The sequence below is a fragment of the Zeugodacus cucurbitae genome, chromosome 6 (genome assembly GCF_028554725.1).
Source record: "Zeugodacus cucurbitae isolate PBARC_wt_2022May chromosome 6, idZeuCucr1.2, whole genome shotgun sequence".
In the NCBI taxonomy this organism is placed as follows: domain Eukaryota; kingdom Metazoa; phylum Arthropoda; class Insecta; order Diptera; family Tephritidae; genus Zeugodacus; species Zeugodacus cucurbitae.
Genome location: NC_071671.1, coordinates 66,642,524 through 66,669,956, shown reverse-complemented (window position 1 = coordinate 66,669,956; position 27,433 = coordinate 66,642,524). Strand labels below are relative to the sequence as shown.

General features: G+C 39.8%; 1 protein-coding gene across 3 annotated transcripts in view; it reads right to left on the bottom strand.

The window, feature by feature from the left end:
- LOC105211703 (protocadherin-like wing polarity protein stan) overlaps positions 1 to 27,433 on the bottom strand; it is a 95,697-nt gene that overhangs the window by 5,993 nt on the left and 62,271 nt on the right. Inside the window, exons 5-10 of one of the 3 annotated variants that reach the window (XM_054233393.1) lie at positions 16,535 to 18,531; positions 9,166 to 16,438; positions 8,536 to 9,075; positions 6,962 to 8,425; positions 3,476 to 3,482; positions 1,638 to 1,819 (exon numbers count right to left, since the gene is read on the bottom strand). In XM_054233393.1, the coding sequence (XP_054089368.1) occupies positions 1,751 to 1,819; positions 3,476 to 3,482; positions 6,962 to 8,425; positions 8,536 to 9,075; positions 9,166 to 16,438; positions 16,535 to 18,317 (11,136 nt within the window). In that variant the 5' untranslated portion in view covers positions 18,318 to 18,531 and the 3' untranslated portion in view covers positions 1,638 to 1,750. Of the gene's footprint in view, positions 1 to 1,637; positions 1,820 to 3,475; positions 4,357 to 6,961; positions 8,426 to 8,535; positions 9,076 to 9,165; positions 16,439 to 16,534; positions 18,532 to 27,433 lie in introns of those variants that run through there. The other 2 variants (XR_008471751.1, XM_011183284.3) reach the window with 2 other exon arrangements.

Genomic DNA, 27,433 nt, shown 5'->3' with positions numbered 1-27,433 from the left:
TTGCGTTTTATGCGCATTTCAACATACATTTCATATATAAAAATATAAATGTATATATACACATATCTACATATTAGTATAGACTTTGTGCCTTACACTTTCTAATTACACAGCAAAAAAATCGCAAATATATTTAGACTTCAAATATTTATTAATTTTAATTAAACGATGCCTATGAAAATCGTTATTTATGTAAAATGTTTATTACATATGTTAAATACATGCGGACATGCTTTCATACATATATTTCATATACAATATTATGCGAACTAAAAATTGCATGCCAAAAAGTGATTAATTTCTAGAATTTTAGTTGGTTGCTTTTAATTTAATGAATTTGATGAAAATAAATGGAAATTGATAATGTGTTTCCTGTCTGACAGAGTTTTATACAAAGTGTCTATAAATATTTCTATGGAAATTAAAATTTACGAGTAAAACTGTTGTTAAAGTGTTTGAAAATGTTCACATATCTCTATACATATATGTATAAATGAATATGAGTGGCTTAATTGTTCAAGAAATGTTCGTGTGTATTGTGTGAGTGCCCTTGTAAATGTGTGTGTGTTTGTATTTGTAGTTTTTGCGTATCCTTTGTGTATGGGAGAGATATTCTAATTTATATTTTGTTTGAAACTAACATTAATATACGTCTTGTTTCTTTTTTAGGCTAACAAATACATTTACGCATTTATTTTTGTTGGGAATTTGTATAAAATTTACTGTAGCATTTGAATCGAGTTTTTGAAGCTTAAAAACTTGATGCGAGATTATTTTTAACTGCTATTATAATAAGGATGCGTTTGCATCAAAGTTTGTCAATAGTTTTTGATACAAAACGATTCGAAAACAGTTATACAAGTTGTGGAAAGACGTTTTTCTAAGAAAGTAATAATAGTTCTTTTAAAAAAAAATTGCTAGACTGCTATTTCGAACAGCAGGTATATCTAGCAGGTCATCTAGGGTGACACTGAAAATATCATTAAATATCGTTTAGAGCAGAATTAATGGCGTATATGTCAAAATCTCTGAGATTCTTGTCAGTTTAAACACTCTAAATTTTTGGAAAATATGTTGATTGGGCAATATACGTTAGGGAAGGGAACTTTTAAATATGTAGTATGTTAAGAAGCGAATAATAAGGGAAGTATTATGTTCATTAAATATGCGACTTTGAAAGAAAAAATTGACTAATAACCTGCCAAAAGTACATTTTACTTTTCGAAAAAGAAGCAAAAACAATATTATCCCGATGAGATAATTAGAAGAGAGTATGTGAATATCGAAGCCAACCTTAATTTGATTATACCAGTATATTTGTTTTATACAAGCTGTTTTTCGATTCGATACTATCTCTAATGTTTGACAAATGGAACACAACTTACTAGGTATTTTAGAATAATTATACAAGAATGCTAACGTTGGTTAAATGGGGGGTGAATAGTAATATTTTTAAAGTTTACTATATTGATAGTTATATTTATATTTATATTTAGTTTTAATGTTTATACTAGATTTTAAGTGAAGATATTTGCACTAATTTTCGTTCATTTTATGAAATACTCTACAACAAATTATTGTTTTTTTTTTTTTTTATTATTTTTTGCTTTAGCTTTTATTTAATTATAACATAGTGCCATTAGAGAAAATCTTTGGAAAACAATTCGTAAAGTGCATAAAAATATGTTATTTCATCTAGCAGTAATGAAAAGCTTTGTAAGTGAGAAATTTCAAAATTGTCTCTCTTTAACTACGTGTACCAGATTGTCAGAGACCAGGGATAACGGCGACGCCAGCGATGCAGCCATATAATGTCCAACTGCAAATGTGTGTGTGAATATGTATTATATGATATATTATAATTAATGCGAAATATGTACAATGTGTTATGGTTTTAAATATGAAATTCATGTAACTTATATGTAATATGTGTTGAGATTGTGTATTGTAAGTATTGGTACTGGAATGATGAGATGTTTTGGAAATTATACTTGTGCAGTAAATAAGAATAAGGTCTAATATGGAGGGAACACTAATTAATTGATTTACAAGAAATAGAAAATAATGAGTAAATAAAATGAAAAATCAAAATTGATTTGAAACAATATATAATTTCCTGTACTTTGCTTTGATTTCTGGAGTATACTCATCAAAACATTAATATCCTAACCTTAATATTCAAAATGTGTTTTAAGAATACTGTATACTTGGGATCTTCAGAATTGAGGAGGCATTGCCATAGAAAAATTTCTCTCTATGTCAAACGAATACTTTAAAAGTCTCTCATTATGCCCATCCACTGAAAAAATAAAAATACAGCGGCTACGCTGGCTAGGTCATGTTGTCCGGATGGACGAAAACACTCCAGCTCTGAAAGTGTTCGATGCAGTACGCGCCGGAGGAAGCCGAGGAAGGGGAAGGCCTCCACTCCGTTGGAGGGACCAGGTGGAGAGTGACCTGGTTACATTTGAAATCTACAACTGGCGCTGAACTGCTAAGGAAAGAGAGGTGTGGCGCGCTCTCATCGATTCGGCTATAACCGGCTAAACGGTTCAACGCCAACCACATACATACAATAGTTGGTTGCATAGTAAGGTACAAGAGAAGAAGCAACTGACGTGCTTTTATGGTCTTAAATGAATGTCCTCTCTTTCAAAAGTTTAACCATCGATTTTCACTCTGGGAGCATGTAAGAATATCAACTACTAGAGACCTTGAGTATCGGCTGATACGGAAGTAGGTACATTATTGATAAATAAGAAATAGAAAGGGAATTCTCAAGCGAATGACTTCTAAGGCCAAACTAGATTTGTGGGAGGGACTTTAAACAAAGCTGAGAAGAGGTTTCGAAGAAGATATTATTATTAATTTTTTTAATTCTAAATAATTTCTGCAATTGTAATTTTATATATTTTTTTCTCAATGATTACATCAATCCAATGGCATTTTAATGCCATGAATATGGCTGAAATTATTCCCACGAAAATGTAAAACTATGCAAATGTGCCTTTTTTAAGCATATTCTGAATTGATATGGAAATTTTTTACAAAAAAAAATTGATAAAAAAATTTGATACAATATATTATGAGTGACGTCACATCACAAAAAAAAATTAAAAAGTACAATAAAAACAAAAAAAAAGTCGTAGAAAAACAGCAACATTCAAAGTGTGTGCAATTAAATAATCAATTTTCAAAATGCATTACACGCATACAAAAACAAATGAAAATTAAAAAAAATTGCAAAACAAAAACAACAATGAAAGTAAAATTTGATATTTACGCATGTAAATTGGAAATCAACACAAAATAATTATCATCAAACATAATAGGCATGTATGTATGTACATATATACAATCACAATTAGTTACGGAAATGAAGTGATTTTTAATGAAGTCTAGTTACAAATGTAATTTGTTTGTTATTGTAAATGGCTTGTAGAGAATATTTGAATAATGATGATGATTGTTTTACCTCTGAACTGCGTTGATTGATTGTTGTTGTTGTGGTTGTGGTTGGATGAAAATGTACATAGAGAGAGAGAGAGAGTACAGGAGAATGCCAGAGTTTTTTTTTGTTTTTTAGCACAGATAGTTTGTAGTTAAGCGAGTCGTTGTGATTGTTGTTGTTGTTTTTGTATAGCATATAGTTTGTTTTTGTATCATTAGCATTGTTAGTTGGTGTTAGTGGGCATTGTGCAGCGGTTTGCAGTTAGTCAATGTGGTGTGAAATGCATTTGTGGCGCCATTTTTCGTGACGAGCGCGTGTGCAGTTGCATGTGTGTGTGTATAAGTGTATGTATATGTGCATTTTTGAGCGCACACGGTTGATTAATTTGGGCAATCGCATGTGTGTTGGTGCAAATTGCCGGTTGAGTTCGCAATTTATGGGCATTTAACGGTGGCACAACAGGGTTGCATTTGCAGATTTGATGATATTTTTCGGCAATATTTTTATGTTTTCATATTTGTGTTCGTTTTTCGTTTTTGCATTTCCGTGTGCCATTTGAGTGCAGCAGTTTTCGCATAAATTTATTATGAATTACACATTGTTGTTGTTGTACAGTGTATATATATAATGTTTTCGCATTCATTGTGTGTTTATCCAGCGTTCCATCGGATTTCGTGTCAAACAGTTTATTTGGTTCGACATTTATTCGGTGTAAGTGTTTACCGCAGGGAAACATCGTTTGCCATTTGTTGTTGTTGTTGTATGTGTGTAGTTATATGTTTATATTAAATGATATTTCATTGCATTCGCAATTCATTTGCATTTTGCCAAATGTGGAATTCATTTTGCGTGTGGAAAATACAGAAAATTGTAATTAGATTTTCTTTAGGCGTTCCCATGACCACCTGCGGTCATTTAATATTGTAGTATAAATTTGTATTTGTTTTTTGTTTGTGTTTTAAATAAAGTTGTTATTTTATTTAATTGTTTTTTTTTTTGTTTTTGTTTTTGTTTTTGGTAGCATAATTACATACATTGGGATTGCCGTGATTGTGATTTTGAACAAGGTTGTTTGTTATTATTATTGTTGTTGGGTTCAATGGTAGGGATGTATGGATGGCAAAGCAAATGGGCGTGTAATACAAATGCATTTGTTGTAATGAGCGTAAGTAAATAAATATTGGTGTATGTAAGTGGTTTCAGTGTCGGTTGTAATTTTTAAAGCAAATATTAATTTCCAAAAATTTTTTTTCGAATATTTGTAATTTTTTTTTTTTTAATTGTTAACGGATTAAATTTTTTTTTAATTTTTTGTGCATTTATTTTGTTTAATTTGTAGTGTTTGTTTGTGTGTGGTACATTTCATGTTCATTTATAGTTGTTTTTGTTGTTGCGTTTCGTATTTCGTTATGTTTGTTTGTTTGTTTGTATGCATGATTTTTTTTTTTGTTTTGGAAAATAGGAGAAAAAATAGAATGAAAAGTTATTTGTATTAATTAAAGGAGTTTAATTGTGAGGGATTTGTTGTTTTTTAATAGTTTTTTAAATATATTCATGATTTATGATGGGATTGCTTTTTCATAACAAATATTTTATGGCTTAAATAGACACCGATAGCAGTTAATTATATAAATATACTTGTAATATTAACTGTTGTTTAACTATATAAATGTATATATATAATTTATAACCTCATGTGGAAGCGTGAAATTTATGCAGCGTATTGGCAAAAAGTGAAACGATTTCTTTACTTCGGCATAATGTATGCAGCATTTGAATACTTAATAACTGTAATTTGTAGTTTATTATATATGCTTGAAAGAATTAGCGCGCGCAAGAAAAAATTTAAACAGCAGTCAATTAAGTTGATTTGCAATGGTTTAACGTTTTTTGTAGGGCTTCTCTCTTGCAATTATATTAGAGCTCTTGGTATTCGACTAATCGACTAACCGAATTAACCGAATAGGGCATTATTCGAATAATAATATTCGGTTTGCACTATTCGGATAGTCGTCAGTCATCGACTATTCGATTAACCGCTCATTTCCGACTATCCGGTTAACCGTTCGTTGTCGACTATTCGAATAGTGTAAGTTCATTAAATTTCTATTTTTGAAAAAAGTGAAACACACAAGTAAAAACGAACAAAAATCAAACGCTGCTTGGATTTCAAACAATTTTCATTTATTCGAATAGTGTCAGTATAACTATTCGAATAACCGCAGTAGAACGACTATTCGAATAGTCGTAACATTGCGACTAACCGAATAGTACTAACCGGTTAATATTCGTACAAACGGTTACAAACCGGATATTCGAATAATCGGTTTTCAGGTTAATCGAATAATTTTAAGAGCCCTAAATTATATATATAATTATATATTATTATTAAAAGCTTATTTGTTTAGTTTAATAAATGTGTACATATTATTAATTATTAAAAATCTATCAAACTAAAAAAAAAATGCATTAAATAGTTTTTTCTTGTATTTTATGGAGCTTTTTGTACAGGAAATGAAAAAATGGTTGTCTACATTTAGGCGAATTCATATAAAAAAATTGAAGAGCGAGGATAGTGTCAAAAATAAATCTCCAAAGTAGTTTTAAGCTTCTATATACACTCAGTAGTTTTAGAGTTTAAAAAGAGCGCAACTGAGCAGGAGATCCTTGATAGAATTGATCTCATGAAGACCACTCTGAGCGATATCAACTGATCCTCTTAGAGACGAGCTTTTATAACATTACATTTATTTTGTGAAATGTCTGAAAAAACCTATGTTCTGTGAAGCATTCAAAACTTATAAGTCTTTACAGGGGCTCAGAACACCAGCTTATTTCATGTACTAGGGCTAAAACTTTGCTTCTGACGTTTTTTTTTTTGTAAATTTAAGGCTTTTTTGTATAAAAACGATTACAAATGTCGATGAGCCTCAGCCATACTTTTCTTGGAATTAAAAACGAAAAGCAAAATTTCCCACAAATGTCATGAATTCGGCTCAAAAAGTGAAATTTTCAGTTGAGAATAAGTTTGGGATGCAAACAAATCTCTAGAAATATTTTGTTGGGTTAATGTTGACACCAATGTCCAAGATCTATATGAAAAATTGATTCGTTTAAGTTGTAGACCTAATACAAAATACTGTTTCTAAAAGAAACAACGTTTGAAGCAATAAGAAAATGGGAAAATTTTGAAATTACATCTTTTTTGCTCTTTAGTAGTACCCACTGTAAGAAAATACTAACATTTTTAGCGGAGTTCAAGTGTTTTGTATTGTATACTGTTTCAAATCAGCCAGTATCTTCAATTTCTATACATTTTAGATATTTAACTTCCAATTAATCACGAACTCATAAAATCGTTTCACTTGCACACGCAGAAAACAAAAAAAAATGTGCCCAGAAAAATGCCAAATACTACATTATATGATAACACCGAGTAACCAGTAACTAGTAACGAGTAACTATAGTGTCTATGCATAAGATGTGAGCAACGCAAATTTGATTACTCACTCTGTATCCGTTATGCTGGTGAGCGGCGCCAGCGGCTGCATGGGCGCCACAATGCTTGAGGGTGGCGAACTGGTACGCGAACCATGCCGCGAGCTTGAGTTCAATGTGTGACGTCCCAACATGCCGGGATTGTTCATGTCGTTCACTGCATGACCGTGCGCATGCCCGTTCAGCATCTGATGTGAACTGTGCAGTGAGGGTGAGGGATTATGTTGATGACTGAGTTTACGCGCACCCGGTATATGGTCCTCTTCGGCCGTGTATGGAAAATGATAACCATTTTTGTCCGAACCCTCCGACATGCGATCCGAGTGATAGTCCGCTACTGTTGGCTGGTGCTGTTGGTGTTGCTGTTGCAGCTGTTGTTGTTGTTGCAGGTGGTGTTGACGCTGCTGTTGCGCCTGGTAGTCGTTCTTGAGCAACGAATGCACCGAATGCATTGAGTCGGCGGTACCAACATACATATGCGGTTTCTTAAGACTATAGTGATTCTCGCGTGAGCCATAGATGTCGGGTGCAATGCGTTCTTTGGACATATATGGTGATTCCGCTTTGGGACCCATATAGCCGAGAGTGCGTTGCTTGTCGTAGATGCTGTCACTGAGGTAGGCCGCGTCGGGATGGAAGGAGCGCATGTGGTTAACGATTTGTGTGCCACCATTGCCGCCACCACCACCACCACTGTTGCTACCATTGGCACTTCCATTGTAGTCTTTTTCGCTGCCGTAGTGACTTGGTGGTTTGTAGTTGCCCGCCACGGGGAGAGTGTCGAATTGCCCATAGCTATCTTGATACTCCTTGCGTCGATAGAGATTTTCATGCTCGAGTGTATCATACCCGTTATCGTTACGTACATTCTGCAGATTTTCCAATATCGATGGTGGCATATTTATTTTATTGTGATGCTGCTGTAGATACGAGGTATCCGTGAGATCTGGATTGGGTAGTGGGTTTGGTGAGATTGTCACTTTTTGACCATGCACATGTTCATTGTCCGAACCGGTTTCTTGCGACCAACGTCCCACATTCGCTGGTGACTGCAAATAGGCATCGGGTAGTTGGCTTGACCAACGCGGCGCATACACCGGCTTATTGACACTCGGGAAGAGTTGCGGACTTTGCACAACATTCAGTTCAGGCGGTGTTGTCGCTTGCACATGCTCAGTAATATTCGGTAGATAAGAAGGCGTGGCGCTAACACCGGTACTGCGATGTGTACCCGAAGAGCGCGCGGTGCGAGATTCATCATCATCACTTGAATGACTGGAGGCGAGCTCCAACGAACGTCCATCCGTCTCGGAGCCAGAATCGGAGTCTTTACGATGACGACGTGATTTCTCTTCACGACGTCCACCACCGCCGCCGCCGCCAGTAGATGAGTCGAAGCCACGCAAAAAGCTGGGTGCATCGCTGGCGGAGTTATAATTGGAGGTAGATGTAGAAGTCTGCCGCAACTGGCCGTCACTGGAAGGAAAGGTGAAGAAGTAAATATAAAGTTTAGACTTCCATTTTATATTTTTATGTAATCTATCACAAAAGTGCTGCTATTTTTGGTATTAATATCAATGACTAACCTATACGGGCTGGAACTCGTTTTAGCCGTGCTCCGTGATGTCGTACTCGAGACGCTGATACCGACATTTCTTCTCGCTGTATCATAGCTGCCCGCTAGGAAATTATTCGGCCTCGTCGCACCGTTTACATTATGTGAGCTATTGCTCACCACCAGTGAAGAGTCTAAGAGCGGTACTTTCCGTCCCATACAACGTAAGAAAGTGCGTTGCAGGTTCTCTCTCACCCTTTTGTTGATAATACAGTAGCCGATGAGACAGAAAATGGAATGCAATACCACCACCCCCGATAGCAGTATGCTTAGCATCTGTGAATTCTCAGAAGCAGCTAAAACGGCCAACACCCACATGACTCCCATCAGCGGCAAGGAGACAACGGATAACCAAAGCAACGTGCGTAGATTACCAAAACCGAGTACGTGATCTTTCAGTGTGAAGGCGGCTTTCACCGAAACAAACAGTATGAGCAGATTCACCACCGACATGCCCGCTATGGGACCAACGAGCCACCAAACAACTGGCTCGTACACAGAGAGCCAACAGCTGTGCAATAAATAAATATGAAAAAGAGACAAATTAATTATGCAAAACCAATTCAAAGTTCAATTGCCAATTTGGTTGGAAAATACTCACAACAAACTATTGCCATACTCATGCGCCCGTACGCCGACTGACAAACCGACCACAATGGCCGGCGCACCATAGCCCATGGCAAAATAGAATCCCATCGGGCCATGGTTGATGTCACGCATCTCGGTGAGCATACGATACAGGTGCACACAATCGACTGTGGTCCAAGCGAATGCCGCCAGCCAGAAGTAATGCAAGCAAATCGCAATAAGCTTGCAGGGGAATTCATTTTCGAGCAGATTGCGACGTGACTGCATGCCCACGAAGAATAGCAGTTCGGCGCAGAATACGCAGAGCACAATATTCTGATGTATGGTGTTGGAATTGGTTTGCTGACCACGCAGCAGAGCCAAAGCGATGAGCACGCTCAGTAGCACTGGCAGTGAGACCATGAATGCAGAATACGAAGTAATTTGTACCAATAATGAAGGTTCAGGTATATCCTCAGGGTCGATAATATCCACAATCACCGCATAGTTGGAGACATGTGTGCAGGTACAGTTCACAATAATTGGTTGACCATCCAGCGGCAACTCATCGAAGTCGGGCACTTCGGTTTGGCAGCCGAGACGAGTCCATTGACTGGTGAATGAGTTCCAACGCACACATTGTGGATTGGAGCGTGGTCCGAAACGCGCTGGCTCTACATCCAGCCACATTTGCAACTTGATGGGTTGTGAGAGGTGTGGCGAACCCAGCGAACGATAGATAACATTCTGCTGCGTTTGCTGCTGTTCTGATGGGTAGATAACTTCCACTTGACGTTTGACGAGTCTGCGATTACGATAGATGGCTTCATTCTCACCCTTCTGCTGTTCACTGGAACCGACATCGAAGTGTGGGTTCACTACTTCGGGTGAATCTACGACTTCTTCGCCTGTATCACCATGAAACTCGATATTTTCGTCATCGAAGCGCACGCTAATATGTGGCTCATCACCGCCATCACCCACTTCTACGGCCTCGTTGCTTGACACCTCGGCGGAGGTTTCCTGCGAGTTGCTTGTCGCCGGTGGCATAATTTCATGCGCTGTTATACGTATATTCTCAATCATGTGCTCCTCGCTGCCACTACTGCTTGTCTTCGGCACATCGAATACCTCGATAAATTGTTGTTCGTTGGAATCGATTTTTTGTGAAGAAATCTTACGGTAAGGTATCTCTATACGCTTCTCCTCAGTGTCGCTGGATGGCACTAAAATGGCAAGTGATAGTATCGGTGAAGCGACCTCAATATCGACACCCCAACGTCGTGTGATCGTCTCGTCGTACATATCGGGAAGAAGTTGTCCCACGTCTTTGTACTGTGCGTATGAGATGATGGCGCGATAATCGTTCGCGTTCTGTGTTACTTCATTGCTGCCGGGTGGCGTAATGCCCAACATGTCCAGTGGCACTAACACTTTTGTATACTTGTCGAACTTCGTCTTATCTTGTATATAATTATTGTATTTGGGGAACGTGATAACGGGTTTTTGCTTTGATGAGTGCTGTAGGAAACCACTGGTGTCTGGTAATATCACACTCTCCGTGGTGTACGCATTTGGTTTAATATTAAGCTTTGTTTTGTGGTATTCACTGAGCTGTTCGGGTTCATAGCCGAAAAGTGATTCGGTAGTGATAATATCCAAAGCAAATATCATATTTCGTTGTACAATCTCGAATGGGTTAGTGTAGGTATCATGCTGCGAGCTCGCTAAGACAACCATATACTTGTTGAATGCGTCCACAAGATCATCGGGTCCACGTTGTATCAATTCGGTGGCACGTTTCCATTCCGCAGCATACTTGCGATCTAAAATCACGCTTGCGGCATCCACCAAGTTTTTAATGAAATACTTATCTTGACTATGCGTCAAGTTCAAACCATTTTGCATTAGTTCGTAGTTAATTATCTCCTGCAATATGCCTTCGGTTACTAGGAGATCAGCGCCGTAGAGACGATCATGTGTAAATTTTAGTTCATCTGACAAATAATCCATCTCAAGCTCGTTCGACCACATATTGTTGCCTTCATTTATCAAAAAGGAGGATTCCATTTTGTAGCGACGACTATCCTTCACTAATTTCTTTTTTACTGCGCTCGAGCGATCAACAGTCTCGCAAGCCAATTGCAAGTTTTCCACCATTTTGATGGCAACGAATGAGTTCAACTCCAGCTCCAGCTTCTCCAGTTGTGAAAGTTGCTTACGTAACTCGACAAATGGATCGGAGGTGCAATTGAACATATCGGGCTGATTCCAACCACCTGACATGCCATCGCAAGTGCGTTGTCCTTTGCCTCTAGCTGGCGACGGGCAGTTCTCAATAGTTGTGCTGCCCAACGGTGTACGTGGCCACCAGATGCCTGCGGCGAACGAACGCGGACAAGCGTCATAGACCACCTCACAGCCATTAAGTGTTACCTCAGCGTAAGGATTCGAGCAGGAGTCACATCGTCGTCCAATCACACCCTCACGGCATTCACATTGCCCAGTCAGCCGATTGCAAGCGCTGCTGAAGGAACCAATTGAATAGCAATCGCAAGGTATACACGCAGTCTCATTTGGTGGCTGATAATGATTTGTCTTGCAGTAACACTGACCGGTAGTCTTATTACAATCTGGATGGTAGCCCTGTTTCAGATTACATTTACATGGACCACAAACTTTTTCGCCCCACCAACCCCCCGGACAAGGTTGCTGAACGGTCTTCTCACAATATTCGCCGTGCTGCAAGGAACTATTGCATTCGCACTTGTAACCGCGTGGTTCGCTGGTATTCGCGCGACATACACCCGCTGTACACGGTTTGACGGTGCAGATGGGCAAGCAGTCGGGTCCTACGTAACCCGGTAAGCACTCACATTGCGATTGGTCCCATGTTGTTGTGCAAGTGGAGTGTGGTGGACAGCTTTCGGGGCATTCGGCGCGTGACATGCAACCGTCTTCAACATTCTCACGTATGGTAGGACGCGATAACACCGATTGCGAAGCACCAATGCGCACATTTTGTATGCAACCTTCGAACGGTAACATATCACCAACTACACCTATCGAACCATCTGCACTACCGATCACAATCTTACCAACATAAAGACCCTGTACCTTTTGTGACATTGGCACGACGCCGGTACGTTGTCCATAGTCTACAGAAAACTGTACCTCGGATCCAAGCCATTTAACTTCAATGCGATGCCAGTTGCCATCGGAAAGATAAGCGCCTGCCAAGTACATCGGCTCATTATCGTAGATGTAGTAGAGTATACCGTTTTTCAGACAAAGTACCGCCGAGCTATTCTGCCCAATTTGGATTTGCAGCAGAAACGCATCCAGTTGCAAAGTACGCATTGAAAGTGATGTGACCCACGGTAATTGTATGGGTCTCAATAACGGATTGAAACTGAGACTGCCATCTCCAGAGAAACGCCAAGGCGCTGGTATAGTCTCCTGACATGCATTGCCAGCATAGCCCTCCGGACACTCGCAAGTGTACGTATTCCAACCTTCACGACAGACACCACCGTTAAAGCATGGCTCCGAGGAACAGAGTGGTGCCTTCTGTGGACAACCAGAAATGGTGCCATTATCCGCCACATATGAGTTCAAATCTATATAACGTTCATCAATGCGTAAATCGGATATACAACCAATGAAATCCTGATTCTCAACCGGAAAGTGTGCGGGTATACGTGGCAGACCACCAAGTTGTAGCGGACCAGTCAAGTCCAAGAAGCGGTGACAGGTTTCTGTGAGTAGCGCACAACGTTTGTCAAGTTTGAGTGTCGTCTGATTAGCACAGCTCCAACGATCGCCTAGATTACCAGCCAATGCTATTGCCGTATCGCATTTATCGAGTACGAGAGTGACCGTTCGGTTGAAATATATCACCTCCACATCATGCCATTCCCCATCCGATACCTTCGCCTGTTGTACCACTGTCACACTTTGCTTGTTGTCGCCCAGTGAGTATGAAAAACTTACGTGCCCTTCAAGTATTTCAAGCGCGATGAAGTCATGCAGCTCGTTGTAACGTCCATTGTAAAGAAGCAAGCCATTTTCATGCACAGTTGAGAAGCGTAGCTTCAGATTGAATCTGTGTCTTTGTTTTAGACTTTCGAATGTGAGGAAAGAATTCTTGGAGAATGAACGCGAACGTAGCTCACATGTTGCGGTGTAAGGTGGTGGCTGTGAGCTTAAAAATGAATTCATGCAGGAATAACCACCATCGCAGGCATCAGACATGCAAGGCTTCAGCGTCGAGATATCCGTTTCACAGTTAACGCCTGTATGCTTCGGCGAACAGATACAAGTATAGCCGCCTTCGCGTCGCACACATGTGCCGCCATTTCGACAGGGGTCTGAGTAACAGAGATCCACTTCGGTGTCGCAAAGATAGTGCTCTTTGCTTCCTGTGAAACCTTCGGGACATGAGCATGCAAAAGTATTCACGGGATAAATGGGACGGAAGAGCACTGTGTCGCTGTGAATGAACTCGGAGGCATTACCGAATTTCAGCACTGTAAGGCACTCCTCGAAATTGAGACAAGGTTCGCGCACGCACAGGTTGTCATCGAAAGGCAGCACCTCAACTGTGGCTAGGCGTGCCAATATAGCACGATTCAGATAGACACGTTCTTGCAGATATTGTGGTGTGTAAAATTCTTCGTGTGAGACATCGGGACGCTTTGCGGAGAAACTTACATTCAATATGCGTGTTGTCACATCTGTATCATCTTGTATGGAAAAAACGAAAATATTCTCCTTCGGACAAGGGATAATAGCAGCCAAACCGTCAAGGAAAAAGTTTAAGAGCGGCGATAAGAAAGCTTCTTCCGTCATTTCATTCAAACGTACTGTAACCGAATTGAATAGCATGTCTTCGGTGATTAAACGCACAGAGAGCTGCATAATCGCCTTCGCTTCATTGATGCCATCCGAGACTGAGACTTCCATAGTCGCGAATTTCGGTACATTTGTATTCAGTTGTGGACTCAAAATTAAACCACCCGAGGTAGTGTTCAATCGCAGAAGATTCGCATTGTTGCCAGAGAGTATGCGATATGTTAGTTTGTCAGTCACATCCGCGTCCGTGGCCGGTATTCGGCCAATCTCACCACTAGGGAAGTGATCGCGAAAATTGTTGAAAATCACTTGGAAGTCGCGTAAGACTGGCGCATTGTCATTAACATCGGTAACCAAGATCTCCACATGTGCATCATTACGTAGCGGCGGACTGGCAGCGCGTATGACCAATTCGAAACGTTTTCGATTGGACTCATAGTCTAACTCGGTCATAGTCAATAGCTGAGCGCGCTCTGAACCTGGCCTTGTGACCAAAGAAAATGAGTTCGAATCATCGCCACCAATAATCGAATAGTGCACCACTGCATTCACACCCTCATCCGGATCGTGCGCATGTATTTCACCAACCACCGAGCCAACGGGTGAGTTCTCCGGCACGTAAAGCGTAATTTTGTCCGAAGGGAATGTTGGTGGCGAATCGTTAACATCTTCCAAACGTATTTGAACTTCCACCGTACTTGAAAGCGGCGGCGAGCCTTTGTCTACAGCGATAGCAGTAAGATGATACGTGGCTACACTTTCACGATCCAAACCCTTGTTGGTGCGTATTGTGCCTGATGTAGGATCGATGACAAATGAACCATCCTCTACATCGCGATCGCTCAGTAAATACTTAATGCGACCATTCAAACCAATATCCGGATCAGTAGCAGAGACTTGTATGACCGAAGTACCGACCAGCGCATCCTCTAGTATGGATGCTTGATAGAGTGGATTCTTGAAGACGGGCGGATTGTCATTGACATCAGTCACACTTATCTCCACATCGGTGGTATCACTTAGTGATGGATTGCCACCATCCTTGGCGGTGACAGTAAGCAGATAACCACTAGTGGTTTCACGATCCAGAAGCGCATTCGTCACAATAGCGCCAGTTTGTGGATTTATTGAAAAGGGATCTGGGCTGCCTAATCCATTTATGCTTTCCTCATTCAACGAGTATGTAATCTGTGCATTAATGCCAACATCACTATCAGTAGCTGAGACAACCAAGACTGTAGTGCCTATGGGTGCATCCTCGAAAACTGAAGCGCTGTAAGGCGCATTCTCAAAAATGGGCGCGAAGTTATTGGCGTCGGTAATATTAATATTTACCGTAGCGGTATCAGAACGACCACCTGAATCCGTAGCTGTTACGGTGAGCACAAATCGTTTCTCCTGTTTGTAGTCTAAGGATTGTGCAATAGTAATGAGACCACGTCCATTTTGTGAAGTAATCGCGAAACGACCACGTGTATTGCCTGAAGTGAGTTCATAATGCAGACGCGAGTCCTCATCTGGATCGGTAGCGGTGACTGTAACCACAGGTGTGCCCGGCGGTTGATCCTCACCCACATTCGCTTCATAATACTTCGGATTGAATGTGGGATCATTATCGTTTACATCTTGCACTGTTATTACCACAGTGGAGCTTGCAGATTTCGGCGGCACACCGCCATCTTTAGCGACAACTTGAAACGTATAACGACTTTGCTCTTCTCGATCCAATGGCTTGATCGTTTGCACCCAACCGGTGCGTGAATCGACGGCGAGTGGAAAATTATCATCACGTTCGGAGATACTGTAAGCGATCTCTGCATTGGCACCCTCATCCGCATCATAAGCCTGTACGCGTATAATGTTGTAACCCACTGGTACATTTTCCAACACAGACTCTTGAAACTGTGATGTATAGAAACGTGGTGCATTATCATTAGTGTCGATCACATTCACCAACAGCTGCGTGGTGTTACTACGCGATGGGCTTCCACCATCCTGTGCGCGTATAACCAGTCGATAACTGCGCACGCTCTCATAGTCCAACGGTTTGACAAGACTCACATCACCGCTCATTGAATCGATCGAGAATTGTGATTGCGTATTGCCACCAATGATCGCATAACGTATTGCCGCATTGTTGCCCTGATCGGCATCGGTCGCGCGTATATGCGCCACCACATTATCATCGCCCCACTGATCTTCAGGCACTTGTACTGTGTAGGTGCGTTCACTGAATTGCGGATAGTTGTCGTTGTCGTCCAATATTTTCACGATCACTGTTGCCGTGGCGGTTTTGCGCTCACTCTGCGCCGAGGCCATATCAGAAGCGGTCACAATGAGATTATAGCTGTCCGAAGTTTCGCGATCCAAAGTACTGCGTGTGGATATTACACCCGAGCGTGCATCAATGCGAAAAATGGGTAACTCTTGATCTTGTAAGGTGCCCGTGCCGTCTGTAGGAAGATAAAATATGAAAATATTTTAATAAAGTTCGACTAAAATGTAGGCTGGAAATCTATACAAGTTTTCTACTATTTTCGTTTACTCACCAGTTACGCTTTCAATGCCGTACTCAATCTCCGCATTCTTGCCGATATCTTGATCCGTAGCGCGTAAGGTGATTACTGTCGAACCAACTGTGGCGCCCTCACGTATGCTTGCCTCGAATTGCTCAGCTTCGAAGGTGGGACTGTGATCATTACAATCCAATACATTCACTTGCAATGTCGTTGTGCCCGAACGCGGTGGAAAACTGTCGTCAGTGGCAACTACACGAAAATAGTGCACATCCATCAGCTCACGGTCCAAACTCGCCGACGTTGTGACCACACCAGTGCGTGAATCCACTTTGAAGAGCGATTGTGAACGCGAGTCCAACAACGAAACCATGGAATAAACTACCGGTGAGTCTTCGGGATCGCGCGCACGTACTGTTGTCACAGCTGAACCGGCCGGCTGTTCCTCCAACACTGAGGCGACGTAAAGCGCTTGCTCGAAGTAAGGCGACTGATTGCGCAGCTCACGACGCACGCGCTTCGCTATATCTGTGTCATTGAACTCCTGATAGTGATAGACGATCTTCAAACGATGATCCGAGTCAACGATCTCATTGCGATTGCAACGTATATTAAAGGTGATGCTAACCTTCCACATCGATTCGTGTATGCAGACATCGCGGCTAGCCACCAAATCGTGATTTTGATGTTCAATCGCGAAACGTTCATCATTCACATCCAAGAAGTTCACCTTACAATGCTGACAAATCGATTTCGGTAAGAAAGCATTGAGATTATTAATAAACTGTGAACGCCTCAAGCAGATTTGATTCCATTTATCCGTCGTATGTATAGCGTAGGAGGCGTAAGTTTCCGAGATCCATTGCTTCGCATCCGAAATACGTCGATGCAGCGACGGCTCCAGTTGTAGCGGTTCCTTCGCGCGTCGCTTACGACTAAGTATACGATGACGCATATCATTATCGAAATTATCGCCGAATATCAGATCGCCATCGCGGAACTCACGCCGACTATTATTGTGATTGAGCACATCCACATCCGTGCTGCTTGGCGTCAGCTCCACGCTGTTGCTCGTATGCGCCAAATAGGCGCCGAAGTAGCGCAGATCGGGTTGTGCGATGGTATCGATATAACGTCTGCGTCGCTTCGAATAGCCCGTCTCCTCCTCCTCATAGTGTCGGCTATGCATCTCCTCCTCTATGCGTCGATCCTCGTTGCAGTCGCGTCCTGTTACAAATATACGCACCGGCAGACTGTAGTAATCAATGCTGCGCAATCGCGTTGACGTCGAGTCCACATAGAAGGTGAACAGATTCGGATAATAGATGCCATCGCATTTCAATTGCTTGCGTAATTGTATCTGGCCATCCTTGTGGTTGACGGCGACCAGGTGATGCACGAAATGCGCCGATTTGTGTGCGTTAATTTTGTAATGCCGTTCCGAGCCGAGCTTGTAGACCGACGCGTTAAAGACCACCGTGCCTGCCGGCACGTCCTCGTGCACGATTATCAAATAACCGTGCGCCGAGTGCAGCAGCTGTGTGGTGGCGAGCAGGAAGAGCAGCAGATATGTGTGGTGTAGCCAGGTGGAAGGAGTAGTGATGGTGGCGTGTGGCACGTGACTTCGGCTGGACGCACCATCAAAACTACTACTCACTTTACAGTAGCACTCTTGGGTACAACAACAACTACTACTGTAGTTGCTGCCATCCTCATCGCTACCCTTTATATCTTCATTACTACAACAACTATCACCGCTGTTCGTACAACTGTTGTGCCAACTCTTCTGCCGTTGCCTCGTTGTTACAACTAACATTTTCCGTTACTTGTGTGTTTGTGTTTTTGTTTTAAATGTTTACACGCCGTTGGCGTATGCAAAACACCCAATTGTTGGTTGGGTGTGCTTCTGTGTTATTGTTGTTTGTGTGTGTTGTGGTTCGCGTTTCAGCAATCAAGCGCACCGCACCGTTGCACAGCGTTTATTAAATACGCATTCGCTGTGTGCTGTGCGTTGTTGTTGTTAGTGGCATCTGAAATGAGCAGAGCAAAATAAGCAAATCAGTTGAATGCGTTACATATTTACCTAATTGAGTGAAATGTTGTTGTGTGTGTGTGTGCGTTGGTGTGAGAGCAATTATACTAATTTACGTATTTAATATAATACATTATGGCTTATTAAGGAGATGGTTGTGCAGAATTGCAATAGGACGATTTTACAAAAGCAACAACACAACATAAGGTAGATATTCAGATATGAATAGATCATTTGGGTGTGTTCTAAGCTTGTGTTGTGTTTGATTATGTTCATTTATGCAGCAGTTACACTAGTTTACACTTGAGTGTTGACCCAGAGTTGCATTTAGAATATGTTAGTAGGTGTCTAATGCGTTGCTTTCAGAGCATTTTGGTCGTATTATTATGACAAGTGGTAGGAATATATCTTTGTTTTTCAAATTCTGTATTTTGAAAATCGAAAAAATAACGGGAATTTTCATATTTATGAAAAATATTTATTTATTGATCAACATTATTGTTGTCGCCTTCTCCATTTGATATTCTTCCAATTGTCAGAACACGTCTCAAACTAAATTTTTGGGATAGGCTTTGGCTCTTTGAGGGATTTCTTGTATGCTCGTAAAACGACCGTCTTTTAAGGTTTTTTTTATTTTTCGAAATACAAAACAGTCACATGGAGCCAAATCTGGCGAATATGGAGGCTGGGGAATCGTTTCAGCACTGTTTTGGCCAAGAATTCATGAACTAGAAGTGAGCTTCTAACAAAAGAAAATAGCCAAGCTCATAAAAACACATCTAACCTTAGCGGCTACTACATAAAGTAAGCAGTGAAGACAGATGAAATTTTTGATTTTAAAATTGGATTCTAATTTCCGGTATGTTTGAATACATTTCCTATAGCGAGGCCCTATAAAGTATATATATAAATGATCAGTATGTTGAACTGAGTCGATTTAGCCATGTCCGTCTGTCTGTCTGTCTGTATATATACGAACTAGTCCTTCGATATCGGACCACTATATCATATAGTTTCCATACAAACTGAACGATCGGAATCAAGGGCTTGTATGGAAAACTTACGCATTTTACAACATATCTTCACGAAATTTGGTGTGAGTTATTGTTCATAGAAATAATTTAATCTCCGAAAAAAATGTTGAGATCGGTTCACTATAGCATATAGCTGCCATACAAACTGAACGATCGGAATCAGAGGCTTATATGGAAAACTTCCGCATTTTACAACATATCTTCACGAAATTTGGTGTGAGTTATTGTTCATAGAAATAATTTGATCTCTGAAAAAATTGTACAGATCGGTTCACTATAGCATATAGCTGCCATACAAACTGAACGGTCGGAATCAATGACTTGTATGGAAAATTTTCGCATTTTACTACATATCTTCACGAAATTTGGTGTGAGTTATTGCTCATAGAAATAATTTAATCTCCGAAAAAATTGTTCAGATCGGTTAACTATAGCATATAGCTGCCGTACAAACTGAAAAATCGAAATCAAATTCTTGTTTTACTTACTTTTTCTTACGTCTTTAGATTTGCTTAAACACATAGTTACTAAAAGAAATGCACCTGTGAAAGGTATATTAGCTCCGGTACAGCTGAAGTTAACGTTTTTTCTTGTTAAAAATTCACTTTGCCATAAGGATTTTTTGTAATGATTTTGCGTGCCCACAATAGTAGTAGTATTCTACAAAACGGGTTCTTAGGATCGAAAGGCTTGTAATTAATTTATCAATAGAACTTTAAACACATCATTATTTTAGCTTTGTTGGAACAGTGCTCTGTTTCTAATATCATGTTCAAATAAGTGTATTAGCTGAAGTAATTAACCTTCAATATTTAACTTAATTTAGCTTCAGAGAATAGTATATTTGGTAGTCTAAAAAGGCTTTCTCTATATATTTCATTTAATTCATCGATTTTTTTTTTAATAAATCACTATTTTTTCTGGAGTTGAAGAGAGTTTATATTTAAAGTTTATTCTATGATAATAATGACATCAACAAAACTTACTACAATAATGTATATGGCTTGAAAAAACTTAAAGTGGTGAGAGATTATACAATTTTCCATTTTTCAATTATGTCAACAAACATATATAGTATGATACATACATACATATCTACTATGTGTACTCGTATACAGTGCAATTGCTATAAATTCACTTGTCAAAAGTTTGAAATTTTAGGAAATTCAATTAAATTGTAGGAAGCATATACGGCAAGTAGCAGGCTATTAAAAAGCGAAGGTAACGGCAAATATGGAACAAGAAAACAAGTAGTCAAAGACAATTAAGGTGAGTCAACATGCAGCGAAACCACACACGAGGCAGGCAGTGAAAAGAGGCAAGAGGCAGCGCCGGAGCAAATTAAGTTTTCGGCAAACGACAGCGACGATTAATGTAATGTGCCATAAATCAAGGTAACAAGAAAATAGGGAAATATCCCATAAAAAGTAACAACAAATATGTTGTTGTTGTCACGGTAAACCGCAACATAATTACAACAACAGGGAGAGGCAAGTGCAACGCGAAAGCTTAAGTAGCGGCGCGCTAACAAACAAGTTCATATGAGAGCGTTTTTCTATAAAGTTTGACAACACTTAAGTTGGCGGCATGCATGAGTATCTTGCAGAAGTGGCATGCTACTGTATTATGTAATACGCGTGTAATATTACTTATGAGGTCATGCATACTGGGGGGTGTTTTTGAGTATTAGATTTTTGAGAGTTTGGAAGAAATATTCAAAATAGTAGTTTAGAGTCTAATTAAACCTTGTATCATGGCGACAGAGGGAATGCTCGCAAATTTTATGAAAAAATAAAGCGACTTAACGAAGGTTTCAAAACCGGAGCATCCTCATGTAGAGACCAAGGTGGTAATCTGGTAACCGATGTCCAGGGCATACTGGGAATATGGAGGGAACACTTCTCCGACCTGCTGAACGGCAGTGAGAGTACAACACCAGGAGATGGCGAACTGAATCCCCCAATCGATGACGATGGAACAGATGTTCCATTACCCGACCATGAAGAAATTCGAATAGCAATTACCCGCTTGAAGAACAACAAAGCAGCGGGGGCCGATAGATTACCGGCAGAACTATTCAAATACGGCGGCGAAGAACTGATGCTGCATGCATCAGCTTCTTTGCAGAATATGGTCGGAAGAAAGCATGCCTGACGATTGGAATCTCAGTGTGCTCTGCCCAATCCATAAAAAGGGAGATCCCACAATCTGCGCCAATTACCGTGGGATCAGCCTCCTAAATATCGCCTACAAGGTTCTATCGAGCGAACTGTGTGAAAGACTTTAGCCCACCGTCAACAAACTGATTGGACCTTATCAGTGTGGCTTTAGACCTGGAAAATCGACAACTGACCAGATATTCACCATGCGCCAAATCTTGGAGAAGACCCTTGAAAAGAGGATCGACACACACCACCTTTTTGTCGATTTTAAAGCTGCTTTCGACAGCACGAAAAGGAGTTGCCTTTACGCCGCGATGTCTGAATTTGGTATCCCCGAAAAACTAATACGGCTGTGTAAGTTGACGTTGAGCAACACCAAAAGCTCCGTCATGATTGGGAAGGACCTTTCAGAGCCGTTCGATACCAGACGAGATTTCAGTGACTCACTATCGTGCGACTTCTTTAACTTGATGCTGGAAAAAATTATAAGAGCTGCAGAGCTAAACCGAGAAGGTACAATCTTCTACAAGAGTGTACAGCTCCTGGCGTACGCCGATGATATTGATATCATCTGAAGCAACAACCGCGCCGTTTGTTCTGCTTTTTCCCGCATGGATAAGGAGGCGAAGCGAATGGGTCTGGAGGTAAATAAGGACAAGACGAAATATCTCCTGTCATCAAGCAAACAGTCGGCGCATTCGCGTCTTGGCTCCCACGTCACGCTTGACAGTCATAACTTCGAGGTCGTAGATAATTTCGTATACCTGGGAACCAGCATCAACAACACGAACAATGTCAGCCTCGAAATCCAGCGCAGAATAACTCTTGCCAACAGGCGCTACTTTGGACTGAGTAGGCTTTTGAACAGTAAAGTCCGCAGACGATGGAACGATGAGCTGTACGAGTTATACGACGACATTGACATAGTTCAGCGAATAAAAAGACAGCGGCTACGCTGGCTAGGTCATGTTGTCCGAATGGACGAAAACACTCCAGCCCTGAAAGTGTTCGATGCAGTACCCGCCGGAGGAAGCCGAGGAAGAGGAAGGCCTCCACTCCGTTGGAGGGACCAGGTGGAGAGCGACCTGGTTACACTTGGGATCTCCAACTGGCGCCGAACTGCGAAGGAGAGAGAGAGGTGGCGCACTATCGTCGATTCGGCTATAACCGGCTAAACGGTTGCAACGCCAATCACATACATCATGGCGGCAGATCAATGTCATCTAAGGTAAGGTCCTGAAAACAGGCTATTAAAGACTTGGCGTAAAGGAAAATTATCTAGATGAGTTGATGTGAGGAACATGTCAAATTGAGAACTCTTATCGTGTAGTACGTTATGATACAGCATGTATAAATAGAAAGTCAAACTATGACAGTATTCAGAGCATTATTGTTCGAGGATGACTTTGGTTTTATGAGGCTTCTATCAGTAAGTTTAGGTAAAGTTTGCCCACTTGAAGGTTCTGCCTTAGTTTTATCAATTTAAGAGTTTTTGAAGACATATGTCTGCTATTCTAGTACCTTCTAAGTAGACTCTACTTGTTTTAAAAGAATTAATATATTATAAAATTCTATGGTCTAAGCCTTGAAACTTAATGTGTAAGATATCTACTAGAATTTGCAGACTTTTGAGTATTATGTTTTTCTTTTTGTTGGGTGTCTGGATACAAATCTAGGAAAAGTAGGTAGATATCGTTCTTTCTCGTTGCCCTAGACATATGATTAATATTCATTAGAACTAAAACATGAATATAAACATTATTATAAAACTCTAAAAGAAAATATTTTTGCAACATTCCTCGCTCATGCACTCAATGCATGCCACCAACCGTGTCACATGACATAACATAAGTTTGCCGCTTTTAAGTAATTTATTAGTTTCCTTCGGCAATCATCAGGCCATATGTGCGCCACCCGACAGCCCGCTGAGACTTTACTAAGTTGGAAAATACAGTAAGCTCAAGCGCTTATGGGCATGCAAGTAGCATGCGGCATGTTGCATGTTGCATGTGAAATTTTTTTTTTTCCAAACACTCATGAGGAACCCACTCATTCATCGCATCAATGCATATTGTGCGCTACCGTCCACCGCCACCTACCAGCCCACTTTAAACACCTTCGGCATGGCATCGCATATATTTTCCGTTCAACGAACCATGAAAACGCTTTTGCTGGTGTGAACAGAACGAGCGCAATTTCAAATTGAAGAAAAAAAAATTATATTATAAGCACAAAAACAACAACAATTACCAGAGTGTAGTGGCAACAGCAAATGAACATGGGAACTACAACAAAATAACAGCAAATAGCAACAACAACTATGCGCTCAATATGTGCAATGCAGGTGAATTATGGTTAATTCCGCATTTATTGTCTTTCTCATTTTGCATTTTGCATTCCATTTTGTTTTTTGTTTTTGTTCGCACCACATATCTGCAGCTGCACGCGACCACACGCGTATACAATATATCAACTTGCATTTGCCGCGATTTGAAAAGGAATTTAATTAAATACATAGTTTTATATGGCGTTTTAATTTAATTTTTTCATTTCATTTCTTCATTTCGCCGCTCTTCAATTTCATGCTACGTAATTAACACGCAATGTGCGCCCAACAACACGCACACACGCACACACGCTCGCACACAAACTTTTGTTATATAACCAACAAATGTACATTCACAGTTTGTTGCGTTATCATGCCGCCCATACTGTGGCATGCAACAGTTCAATCGTTCAATTAAGCGGGCGAGCGAGTTCATTTGCGCTATCGCAGGCGGATCTCTGCATGTTTGTGCAAGTGGGCGGTTGTGTGTGGTAATTCAATTTGGTAAAATGGCAAAAGTTAATGGGTGAAGAGTCGCTGACAATTGACGCATTGATTTTACAATTTCATTAAAATTTTAAATAAATTTTAAATGTAGCGTTCTGAAGTGAAATGAATTAATGTTGAATGACTATTTGGGGGAATGCTTGATTTCCCATAGCTCTTCGGGGAACTGTTGAAACTGTCTAAATTGTACGAAACATATTTAATCAAAAGCAATGAACTGTGAAATGAGAAAAATTTAATTATTTTGATTATTATTATTTGGAAAATTGTGTGACCATTGCGATTTTCCGACGGGTTGTGTGTGAAATCTTTGTCGAGTTCACATCCAGAATTTCAAAAAGAAAGAATAGTTCGAAGACGCCGCAGACATTTTTGCGATGAAGATGTCTCCAAAACAATAAGTATGTATCTCGGAGACGTTTTACTCCTTGTCAGTCCAATGATCAATAGATTAGGGCAATACATGTTCCGAGTTTCAAATCTACTATATTTCGAATATATAATAGTAAACTTTATCTCACAGATTGTCTGGTTTCCTTTTTAATCTCATTGCTTTCCGATCTCCAGATTATTGTCTACCTTTCGTCTTAATTGAGGTTATGAGTTGTGTGTGAAACAAGATTATAGAAAAAGCTTATAGATTCCAAGAATCCAGATCTTCCGTGTATGCTTGTTCTCTTTGCTAAAACTCTCACGGGAGAGTGTGCGTTATGTTTATTATAAGAGATCTATAGACAGTCCTAAAATCAGTGATATCCGAGAAAGGGTTATCGTTATCTGTCTATAGACTTCAAATAGCCCAACATATTGAATTTATCTTGCAGTATCTTCGAATTGATACCGGTATTGACGTATCTAGATCGACAGTGATCGATAGCATGTGATATATGAGACGTCGGGGATAACAAAATGGAACTAGCCCGTGGTTCTAAGCTTCCACACGAAGTAAGATGCTCCCAAAGATAGAGGTTCTATATAAGCAAAGTATAACACAAAATGAACTCAAATCTAGTATAAGAACTTATATCATTTGTATGATAAATTAAAACATTCATATGTAGCTGTAGCATACCCCCGAGCATATTCATGTAATGAAAAAGTTCTTCGTAAGATTCATTATCCACAGAGAGAGTACTTGATACGTTATGTTAGGAATAAAATCTGGTTGAATTTTTGCCCACTGATCCAAAGTTAACTCTCCGGATACGGTGTTGACTTAAAAAGCTCCTGCTATATATTGGTACTGGCTTATTTCAGGATTCAAATTCGTTTCAAATTTGGCTTGTCACCTTAGACTGGTAAACTAATAAAGTCTTTCAATCTTTTCTCAAATTAATGAAAACCATCCCAAAACTAACGAATTCTTAGTTTAATAAAAGAAATCAAGTGAAATTTATATGTGCATGCGGTGAGCTCTCATTAACTTCCGCTTCAGAATTTGCAAAAGTGGTAGGAACTTGTATGTGGCTGTTGCGTAGACTTTGCTGTCTGGTGGCTTGCCGACTGCAGACTGCCAACCGCCGACTGCAGCCGCTGTGGTCGAAAACTTTATGTCGCTCATTAAATGCTTGACTCGTTCAATTTGTCATTTCTTGCTGACTTTTGTATCTTTTTTTGTTTTTATAAATGTTGTCTGCTTTCATTGCTGCAGCGAGAGCTTTTCACGTGCTTTCATATACATTTTAATATACATACATACGCATGAGGCCCATTAATGTATAACGGTTATGACTTTTAAAAGTTTTCACAAATTTTCGCCTTGTCAACGAAATCAAATTATAGTTTTATATACTTGCCTTGCGTTTGTTGTTTTCATTTTTGTGCAGACGCTCTCTTTACCGCATTTATTCAAATAAAGGCAGTAAAGAAAAACTAAGTGAATAAAGCAAAATACCGAAATTAATTTAATTCAAAGAGGTTTGGGCCAACAGCGCATTCGCATGCTTGTCTGCTTAGTTTGCTAACTTAGTTTTTGCTTTCATTGCTTGTGCTTTTTTGTCGAACTTTGAAAGTTTAGAAATTGTGTTTATGTATTTTTTTTTGCTTTTATTCCCTTGACATATGTGAAGTTCATGTGCGCTCGTTTAAATGCCTTTTTCCTTTAGGGAAATAAATTGTATGCTCGTAATGTGGGTATACAAATTTAAACAGATTTCTAAACGAAATTAAATATTTAAAAGTCTATTGAGGGATGGCCGTAGAAAGCTTTTGGAAAAGCTTTTATCTAAAGTAACTACTAAACTGGTCAATTAAGAGCTATTGGCCTAGAGTTTGTTAATGATAGTAAAAACTTGGAAAGTTCTGAGTCTACGAAATGTGGTATACCCTAGTGAAGTCTGAACGGGTTGAATAAGCTTTTAATAAGCTCTTAGGGGTTGTTCGGTATTATCTCGTATAATTTAAGATCTTCGCATGTTTCGTGTTTTAATTAATACTTAAGGTATGGGTATCAAACTGTAGCGGCTTCAAAAATTTACAACTGAAAGTAATTTTTGTGGAGAGTTGCCAGATGCTTAAAATTTTTGTTTAATTAAATATTACAAAAAAAATTTATACCATCATTGTACAGAAAATCCCACAATATGGAATTAAAATTTTTACCAAAAAGCGTTGCCACCTGTTTTAAAAATACAATTATGTATATAATACAAAAAATTTCAAAAACTTAAAAATTGTATCTAAGTAAATTAAGTTAAGCACGTGTAATGTGTTGACTTAAAATTTCCTTAGCGGTTTTCAAAGCCACGCAAAAAATCTCATTAAATATAATGTACTTATATGTATACGAGTATTTGCAGAAAAGTAGCACAACATCTTCAACGCTAATTCTCAACACTTTCCTCAGCAAAAGCAATTAAAATGTTGATAATG